At 47.3% G+C, this 10,288-nt stretch overlaps 1 protein-coding gene across 4 annotated transcripts in view; it reads left to right on the top strand.

Moving 5' to 3' along the window:
- The first annotated feature begins 378 nt into the window (after positions 1–378).
- Positions 379–10,288, top strand: part of LOC141051211 (oocyte zinc finger protein XlCOF7.1-like) — a 49,505-nt gene continuing 39,595 nt past the window's right edge. The window contains exons 1-7 of one of the 4 annotated variants that reach the window (XM_073548090.1): positions 456–487; positions 6,575–6,689; positions 7,957–8,085; positions 8,215–8,394; positions 8,478–8,601; positions 8,681–8,778; positions 8,977–9,067. In XM_073548090.1, the coding sequence (XP_073404191.1) occupies positions 8,029–8,085; positions 8,215–8,394; positions 8,478–8,601; positions 8,681–8,778; positions 8,977–9,067 (550 nt within the window). In that variant the 5' untranslated portion in view covers positions 456–487; positions 6,575–6,689; positions 7,957–8,028. Of the gene's footprint in view, positions 488–555; positions 660–6,574; positions 6,690–7,956; positions 8,086–8,214; positions 8,395–8,477; positions 8,602–8,680; positions 8,779–8,976; positions 9,068–10,288 lie in introns of those variants that run through there. The other 3 variants (XM_073548089.1, XM_073548088.1, XM_073548091.1) reach the window with 3 other exon arrangements.

The raw sequence follows: 10,288 nt of genomic DNA, 5'->3' as shown, positions 1-10,288 counted from the left end.
TACACACACGGCTCCGCTCCGTACACCTCGTACACACACGGCTCCGCTCCGTACACCTCGCACACACACGGCTCCGCTCCGTACACCTCGCACACACACGGCTCCGCTCCGTACACCTCGCACACACACGGCTCCGCTCCGTACACCTCGCACACACACGGCTCCGCTCCGTACACCTCGCACACACACGGCTCCGCTCCGTACTCCTCGCACACACACGGCTCCGCTCCGTACTCCTCGCACACACACGGCTCTGCTCCGTACACCTCGTACACACACGGCTCTGCTACATCCCCCCTGTAAACCCCTCCTGACCCAACACACAAACTTCCCCTCATCCAGCACCATGACAACCAGCACAGCAGAGTCCTGCATACACTGAGGCCCCTGATCATGTGACCCCTGACTCCTCCCCTCCTGTGACCTCATCCCAGGTCCTGTGCGCACAGAGCAGCCATATATGTGGAGTGCGGCTCTGCAGGTGGAGGTAGGTGCTGGAGATTCCCCATTACTGGGCTGCACAGGGGGCAGTAACCCCTTCATTCCCGGAGATAGCGCCCCCTGCAGGTGGAGGTAGGTGCTGGAGATTCCCCATTACTGGGCTGCACAGGGGGCAGTAACCCCTTCATTCCCGGAGATAGCGCCCCCTGCAGGTGGAGGTAGGTGCTGGAGATTCCCCATTGCTGGGCTGCACAGGGGGGAGTAACCCCTCCATTCCCGGAGATAGCGCCCCCTGCAGGTGGAGGTAGGTGCCGGAGATTCCCCATTACTGGGCGCAGGGGGCAGTAACCCCTCCATTCCCGGAGATAGCGCCCCCTGCGGGTGGAGGTAGGTGCTGGAGATTCCCCATTACTGGGCTGCACAGGGGGCAGTAACTCCTCCATTCCCGGAGATAGCGCCCCCTGCAGGTGGAGGTAGGTGCTGGAGATTCCCCATTACTGGGCTGCACGGGGCAGTAACCCCTCCATTCCCGGAGATAGCGCCCCCTGCAGGTGGAGGTAGGTGCTGGAGATTCCCCATTACTGGGCTGCACAGGGGGCAGTAACCCCTCCATTCCTGGAGATAGCGCCCCCTGCAGGTGGAGGTAGGTGCTGGAGATTCCCCATTACTGGGCTGCACAGGGGGCAGTAACCCCTCCATTCCCGGAGATAGCGCCCCCTGCAGGTGGAGGTAGGTGCTGGAGATTCCCCATTACTGGGCTGCACAGGGGGCAGTAACCCCTCCATTCCCGGAGATAGCGCCCCCTGCAGGTGGAGGTAGGTGCTGGAGATTCCCCATTACTGGGCTGCACAGGGGGCAGTAACCCCTCCATTCCCGGAGATAGCGCCCCCTGCAGGTGGAGGTAGGTGCTGGAGATTCCCCATTACTGGGCTGCACAGGGGGCAGTAACCACTCCATTCCCGGAGATAGCGCCCCCTGCAGGTGGAGGTAGGTGCTGGAGATTCCCCATTACTGGGCTGCACAGGGGGCAGTAACCCCTCCATTCCCGGAGATAGCGCCCCCTGCAGGTGGAGGTAGGTGCTGGAGATTCCCCATTACTGGGCTGCACAGGGGGCAGTAACCCCTCCATTCCCGGAGATAGCGCCCCCTGCAGGTGGAGGTAGGTGCTGGAGATTCCCCATTACTGGGCTGCACAGGGGGCAGTAACCCCTCCATTCCCGGAGATAGCGCCCCCTGCAGGTGGAGGTAGGTGCTGGAGATTCCCCATTACTGGGCTGCACAGGGGGCAGTAACCCCTCCATTCCCGGAGATAGCGCCCCCTGCAGGTGGAGGTAGGTGCTGGAGATTCCCCATTACTGGGCTGCACAGGGGGCAGTAACCCCTCCATTCCCGGAGATAGCGCCCCCTGCAGGTGGAGGTAGGTGCTGGAGATTCCCCATTACTGGGCTGCACAGGGGGCAGTAACCCCTCCATTCCCGGAGATAGCGCCCCCTGCCATGTGTATATGGCCAGTAATAGAGCGCTGGCTGGGCTCATGTATACAGGGGAGGGCGCTCTGGTTTGGGGGCAGATGACGCTTTCTCTCTGGGGTGGAGATTACAGGGAATAATGGAAATGTCGGGTTTTTCTCTCCATAGAAATCTGGAGAATCTGTCATTTCCCTCCTTTTGGCTGTAATAGTTTGGAATAAAGGGATTTCCCATGAAATGTCTGTGGCGTCGGTCCTGTGCTGAGGACGCTGATCCTGGAGGAGGAGACTGTGGGGCCGAATCTGGAGAAAACACAGCGACGTCACATTATAGGAGGATTGTGGGTTTTATACTCATGGGGAAAGAGACGAGGCCTCGATAGGACGGCGATGTTCAGGAACCGCTGTGAGAACATGAAATTGGGCTGTCAGTGGTTACCTTGTGGTGTTACCAGAGGTGTACCTAGGGTTTTAGTTCAGGGGGGGCGAAACATCTGAGTGGCCCCCTAACCAGGTAACCCTGATTACAACTGGGTGATGCCCAATAATAGTGGAGGAGAACCTCAGCAGAGGACCGTGCTGTTGCTGAATATAATTTCTAAATAAAGACCAATATTCATATTACCGCCATATAGTCAGTGGTAGATACCCGTCCTACAGAATATACCGTATGAGATCACTGCACAGCTACAGATGGTGACTTACAGCTGATGTTTCTTCTGATGGAATTGTTCACGTTTCTTGTCTTTTCCATCTGGCCCAGACCGAGATGACAACTTCTTCCAGCCAGGACTCGTCTGTAGAGATTACAACAAAGATACATTTCATGTCTCATATTTTCAGCACTGTCACCAATGGGACTACTCCCAACCTGCACAAACTCCTTATCCTGCTGATACCCCAATACTGAGCCGCTGCTGCTGTATGTGTCCCAATAACTGTACCTGCTGTGTGGTTCTCTGTGCCATCTAAATTTTAATTTAGTTGCCTTTGAACTGAGTCTAGCTTCTGAATATCCTTTTTAAAATGTGGAGCCCAAAACTGGATCCCATATTCTAGATGTGGCCTCACCAGTGATTTATAAAGGGGTAACAATACGTTGGGATTGCAGGAATTTCTCTCTCTTTTTAGACACCCTGAAATCTTGTTTGCTTTTGCGGCTGCTGCTTGACATTGAGTGCTGCTGCTCAGCTTACTTGTAACCAGAATACCCAAATCCTTCTCCTGTTCTGTAGTATCAAGTATGGTCCCATTTAATGTATATGCAGCAATAGGACTACTCCGTCCTGGGTGCATTACTCTACATTTATCTACATTAAACCCCCTTTGCCAAGTGTTTGCCCATTCAGACATCTTATTCAGATCATTATGTAATATTATAATGTCAGTCAGATTTTAACATCCTACGTAGTTGATGCCGTCAGCAAAGACTGACACTTTACTCTCAATCCCATCCTCAAGATCATTAATAAAGAGGCTAAAAAGAATCCGTCCTAGCACAGATCCCTGCGGCAGGGCCGGTTTCAGATAAAGTGGGGCTTTGGGCAAAAGCTTAAAGTTTGGCCCCAAATGCTCACATATTGCACCATCACACAGAGACATTTCTGTTGTATTCATAAGCGCTAAGTTCAGACCAGTAATCAAGCGTGATCGACAATATTGAAGTCATTCAATGCTTGATGCCCGGCCTTTTTAAGTTATGTGCATACATTCAGTAATTGGCAGCGCTTTAGACACCGCACATGTCCGCTGCGTCCAAAGGGCTGCCGGCTATTGAACGCAGGTGAATCTTCGTGTTCATTGATCCGTGCGGAATCACCGCATCCAATACATTGTATGGGTGACATTTATCATGCAGAGACTTGCGTCTCTGCAAAATAAATTGACATGCCGCGGTCTGGAAAGTCGCGTCGCATGTCCGTTTCCGTGGGTAAGCCGCGGGCATCTGTGCACGCATAGTGGGCATGGGATATCTTGAAAACCCATCCACTATGCTGTAACATCTGGACGCTGCATAAGTACACAGCATTCAACCAGCATTGTTTACTGACTGTGTACCTACCCTTACTCTGGCTGAGGAAGAATGATTGGTACAGATAGTCCTCGATACAGTATAATGCATGTATATGGTACATATAGTAAAATGCACTCCCCATGGTCCTTGATACAGTATATGCAAGCCCCCCACAAAGTATAATGTAGTCCCCTCTCAGAGCATAATGCAGCCCCCACAGAATATAATGCAGCCCTCCCAGAGTGTAATGCAGCCCCCACACACAGTATAATTCAGTCCCCTCAGAGTATAGTGCAGCTCCTTCAGAGTATAATGCAGACCCCCACACACACACTATAGTGCATCCCCACACACATAGTATAGTGCAGCCCCCCCAGACACAGTATCGTGCAGCACGCACACACACACACACACACTACTTACCTCTCCTTGTTCCACCCGCCCTCTGGCTTCTGCAGCGCATCTAATCAGCTCCACTGCTGGCACACGCTGCTGAGTCAGAGGCAGAGGGGTAGTGATGGGAGAGTGGGTGTGTCACATGACACTCTCTCCGCCATTATTGCTTTCAAGTGTATCCGCATATACAAAGTCGATAAGTTGAATGCGCGATGCGGGGGGGTGCAGGGCCCCTCTTACTCAGGGGCCCCATAGTGGCTGTGTGGTGTGCCGCTGTTATCAGCATGCCACTGGCTGGGGCCCCTGGTGGAGCGGGTGCCCTAGGCAGCCACCAGGTCTGCCTGCCCCTAATCCCGGCCCCACTGCTGACTATATCCCATTTAGAGAACGACGACTATTTGTCTTCTGTCATTTAGCCAATTCCTTACCCATCTGCATATAGTTTTCCCCAGTCCTTGCTTCTGTAGCTTCAGTGTAAGGCTTTTATGTGGAACAATATCAAATGGTCAAAATTGTTGGTACCCCTCGTGTAATGACAGAAAAACCCACAATGGTGACAGAAATAACTTGAATCTGACAAAAGTAATAATAAATAAAAAAATCTATGAAAATGAATAAATGAAAGACAGACATTGATTTTCAACCATGCTTCCACAGAATTAAAAAAAAAAAAATAAAACTCATGAAATAGGCCTGGACAGAAATGATGGTACCCTTTCTTAATATTTTGTTATACAACCTTTTTAGGCAATCACTGCAATCAAACAATTCCTGTAACTGTCAATGAGACTTCTGCACCTCTCGACAGGTATTTTGGCCCACTCCTCAAGAGCAAACTGCTCCAGTTGTCTCGTGTTTGAAGGTTGCCTTTTCCAGACGGCATGTTTCAGCTCTTTCCAAAGATGCTCATTAGGATTTAGGTCAGGGCTCATAGAAGGCCACTTCAGAATAGTCCAATGTTTTCCTCTTAGCCATTCTTGAGTGTTTTTAGCTGTGTGTTTTGGGTCATTATCCTGTTGCAAGACTCATGACCTGCAACTGAGACCAAGCTTTCTGACCCTGGGCAGCACATTTCGCTCTAGAATCCCTTGATAGTCTTGAGATTTCATTGTACCCTGCACAGATTCTAGACACCCTCTACCAGGTGCAGCCCAAGAACATAACAGAGCCTCCTCCATGTATCACAGTAGGGACAGTGTTCTTTTCTTGATATGCTTAATTTTTCTATCTGTGAACATAGAGCTGATGTGCCTTGCCAAAAAGTTCCATTTTTGTCTCATCTGTCCATAGGACATGCCACAGATTGTGGCATGTCAACATGTAGTTTGGCAAACTCCAGTCTGGCTTTTTTTTTTTTTTTTTTTAAACAATGGTGTCCTCCTTGGTCGTCTCCCAAGAAGTCCACTTTGGCTCATACCACGACAGATGGTGTGATCTGACATTGATGCTCCTTGAGCTTGAAGTTCACCTTTAATCTGTTTAGATTTTTTTCTGGGCTCTTTTGTTACCATTTGTATTATCCGTCTCTTTGATTTGTCATCAATTTTCCTCCTGCGGCCACGTCCAGGGAGGTTGGCTACAGTCCCATGGATCTTAAATTTCTATATAATATATGCAACTGCAGTCACAGGAACATCAAGCTGCTTGGAGATGGTCTTATAACTTTTACCTTTAACATGGTTGTCTATAATTTTCCTTCTAATCTCCTGAGACAACTCTTTCCTTCGCTTCCTCTGGTCCATTTTGAGTGTGATACACACCATGTCATCAAACAGCACAGTGGTAACTGTGGCCCTCTATATTGGCCCACTCACTGATTCCAAGATTGTAGACACCCGTGGTGCTAATTTGTGGACACACCTTGATTTAACATGTCCCTTTTGTCACATTATTTTCAGGGGTGCCATCGTATCTGTCCAGGCCTATTTCATGAGTTTTATTTAAAAAAAAAAAAAAAAAATTCTGTGGAAGCATGGTTGAAAAGCAATGTCTGGCTTTCATTTGTTCATTTTTATAGATTTTTTATTTATTATTACTTTTCTCAAGTTATTTCTGTCACCATTGTTGTTTTTCTGTCATTAAACGAAGAGTACCAACAATTTTGACCACGTGTGTAATTGTCCTGAATTGTGGATAAGAACTTGTCGCTTTTAGCACAACCAGAAGACTCTATGTGCCATTGAATGTCTGGATAGTTAAATCCCCCATTATAAGAAACCTAATTATTATTTTATACCTTTTTTAATTTGTTTCAGCATTTCATCCTCTACCGGTTCAGCTATATTAGGAGGCTTGTAGCAAACTCCAATTAGCAGCTTGCCATCCCCATGTAAATTTACGTACACGGACTCTACATTGTCGCAGCTCGTCGTAAGTTGCGTTGTGATTGTTTTTTATATAAAAAATGTACACTCACTTCCCAGACTGGTGTTGACCCCTTGATGTTGGGACTGTCTCTCAGGGACTCACCTGACCGTCCATTGACACTTGCTGGTGTGATGAGGTGAAGTCTCCACTAGAGATGGGCAGACATCTGGATGTTCGGGTCTGGCGGGTTCAGCCGAACAGTTACAAAAAGTTTGGGTTCAGGTACCAGAACAATACCCGAACCCGAGCCTGGACCCCATTCACTTGAATGGGGGGCCCGAACATCCAGTGCTTGCCACCCTGTCATGTGCATGACAGCGCGGTAAACTCCGCTTCTGATCGGCGGTGAAATCATCCCTGCCAGTGAGACAGCTGCGGTTTCCACGCTGTCAAAAGACAGCGTGAGCGCCTGTCACTGGTGTCAGCTGATGAGAGTCCAACACCTGCTGCCGCTAAGTACAGTGAGATCAGGAGTGGCGAATGGGAGTATTTCAGCCTGAGAATACCAGCCCCCAGCTGTCTGCTTTAGCAAAGCTGGTGGTCAAAAATAAGGGGACCCATGCCTGTTTTTTAGCTATTTATTTATATAATTAAAAAAACAGCGTCGGGACCCCTCTATCTTTGATAACTAGCCTTGCTGACAGCTGAGGGTTGCAGCCCCTTGCTGTGAGTTTTGCCTGGCTGATTAACAATCATACAGGGGAATCCACACCATTTTTTTTTAATTATTATTTCTTTACAGTGCTGGAGCGGCTGATGAATACTTCCATCTGCCACTCCTGCTCTCACTGTTATTAGCAGCTGCAGGTGTTGGATGATGGGAACAGTTGTCCCATCAGCTGACACCAGTGACCGGAGGAAAACTTTATATTTCCGATCACAGCTGAGCGCTCACGCTGTCTTCTGAAAGCGTGGGAACCACGGCTCTCTGACTGTCGGGGATGATTTCACCCCCCCCGATCAGAAGCAGCGTTTGCCGCGCTGTCATGTGCCCGGTGTTCAGGCAGCCGAACCCGAACAGTAACACACACTTCCTGGTGAAGTCCTTGTTCGGTGTCCATGCCCGAACACTAGGTGTTCGGTACGGACGGCGAACTTTACTGTTCGGGTTTGCCAATCTCTAGTCTTCACAGTTCAATTTGACAGAAGTCTGAAGGCTGCAGCCAGTCAGCTACACATTATAATAACTTCTCATGTTTCCCCTTATTATCTCCAGTAATTGTACTATGAGATTCTTTATCCTGTTATATCAATTTATCATCTCATTCAGGTCCTTACAGTATCGGATCCTCTCAGTGGAAATCGTCTATATAAGAATATTGTCCTGAATGATAGGGACAAGATGGCAGAGAGGATATTACACCTCACCCTAGAGATCCTCTTCAGGCTTACTGGAGAGGTGAGAGATTCTGATGACCTCACATTACATCATTCTTATCTATGGGAACAACAGATGGACAGAACTGGAGAGGTGAGGACTCTGGAAATGTCTGTAGTGAGATTTATTAATGTGTCTCTCCATAACCAGGATTACACAGTAGTGAAGAAGACCTCTAGTGAGCGCTGTCAGGCTTCAGAGTCTGAGGGATGGGGAAGACCCCTGAGCCCAAACACAGGGCCTCCACCTCACCCCTTGATACATGAGGACATCAATGAGCAGAAGATCCTAGAACTCACCTACAAGATGATTGAGCTGCTGACTGGAGAGGTGACACTGCTGGGAATGCTGGGACATTATGCAGTAACGCTATGAAGGGATCGGGGGGATGACGGTATCATTGTATGTGTCAGGTTCCTATAAGGTGTCAAGATGTCACCGTCTATTTCTCCATGGAGGAGTGGGAGTATTTAGTAGGACACAAAGATCTGTACAAGGACATCATGATGGAGGTTCCCCAGCCCCTCACTTCACCAGGTAATAGAACTAAATACACACGGTCTATAATAATCTCTATGTAAAGAATGAATTCAGTCCCTGTATGTGTTTCCTCCAGTTCTATCCAGAAAGAGGACAACACCAGAGAGATGTCCCCGTCCTCTTCTTCCACAGGACTGTAAGGAAGACAATCCCAATGTTCCTCAGGACCATCAGGTAGATGGAGAGAAGGTGTCATGAGATCTCCCCTATGATGTGTAGACGGCTGTGAAGGTCTTGTGCTCAGTCTTGTGTTATCCACCAGTATTATATATTTTATTCTTGTGTAATGAGAATGGTGGAGATGGCAGGATTAGAGCTGATCATAGATGTGACTTCTCCATCTGTCTGTGACTTTTACAATATTTGTTTCAGGGTGAAGATCTGACCCATATTAATACTACAGAGACATATGTGATGGGAGATGAGCGGTGTAAAGAGGAGATTCCTACACATGACTACCCAGGTGAGTAGCAACCACTAAATGCAGAGAAGTCACAGATTCTTCTCATTCATCAGAATTTTATGCTGTTATCTCTGTTTTTTAATTGTATAAAATGCTAATTAAATATGGATATACTGTGTTTTGCGGATTAGAAGACTCACTGGGTTATAAGATAATGGTAATGAAGCACTGTTATGGGGGGGAGCTCCTTCTAACACTGTTATGGGGGTAATGTCTCCCAATGCTGTATTAATGTCCATCATCCTGCTGTATGTGTGGCTCATCCTTGTCCCTTCTTGGTTTATATGGCTCTCATTTTGGTATATGTGATCCCCAAATTGTTTGATGGCTAGATAGAGGGATAGTTCTGTCTAAAGTTAGTTGCGAGTGTAATTATAACACTGCTCTTTTTATTATTTGTTACAACTGACCAGTGTCTAGATAGCCACGAGATATGCAGCCTCGAACATATTTTTCGAGAATGCCGAAGACACTCGGTTAACACACGAGCTTGCTCGGATAAGACCTTATCTGAGCACTTTCGCTCATCACTAACAATCAATACTGAGAGGTGAATAAACACAGACCTTCTCTTCATCTGCTATGGCCCACAATGCTGTAAACTCAGTCAGATCCTGAAAGTCATTAACCCCTTTACCCCCAAGGGTGGTTTGCACATTCATAACCGGGCAAATTTTTACAATTCTGACCACTGTCCCTTTATGAGGTAATAACTCTGAAACGCTTCCATGGATCCCAGTGATTCTGACATTGTTTTCTCGTGACATATTGTACTTCATGTTAGTGGTAAAATTTAATTGATATAACTTGCATTTATTTGTGGAAAAAAATGGAAATTTGGCGAAAATGTTGAAAATTTTCCAACTTTGAATTTTTATGCCCTTAAATCACAGAGATACGGCACACAAAAAACTTAATAATTAACATTTCCCACATGTTTACTTTACATCAGCACAATTTTGGAACCAAATTTTTTTTTTTGTTAGGAAGTTATAAGGGTTAAAAGTTGTCCAGCAATTTCTCATTTTTGCAACACCATTTTATTTTTACGGACCACATCACATTTGAAGTCACTTTGAGGGGTCTATATGATTAGAAAATACCCAAAAGTGACACCATTCTAAAAACTGCACCCCTCAAGGTGCTCAAAACCACATTCAAGAAGTTTATTAACCCATTAGGTGCGTCACAGGAATTTTTTTGAATATTTAAAAAGAAATG

The sequence above is a fragment of the Dendrobates tinctorius genome, unplaced genomic scaffold, assembly GCF_039654945.1.
Source record: "Dendrobates tinctorius isolate UK_male_01 unplaced genomic scaffold, ASM3965494v1 ptg000155l, whole genome shotgun sequence".
Lineage (NCBI taxonomy): Eukaryota > Metazoa > Chordata > Amphibia > Anura > Dendrobatidae > Dendrobates > Dendrobates tinctorius.
Note: the sequence above shows the minus strand (reverse complement) of the source record. Positions and strands in the feature narration are given on the sequence as shown.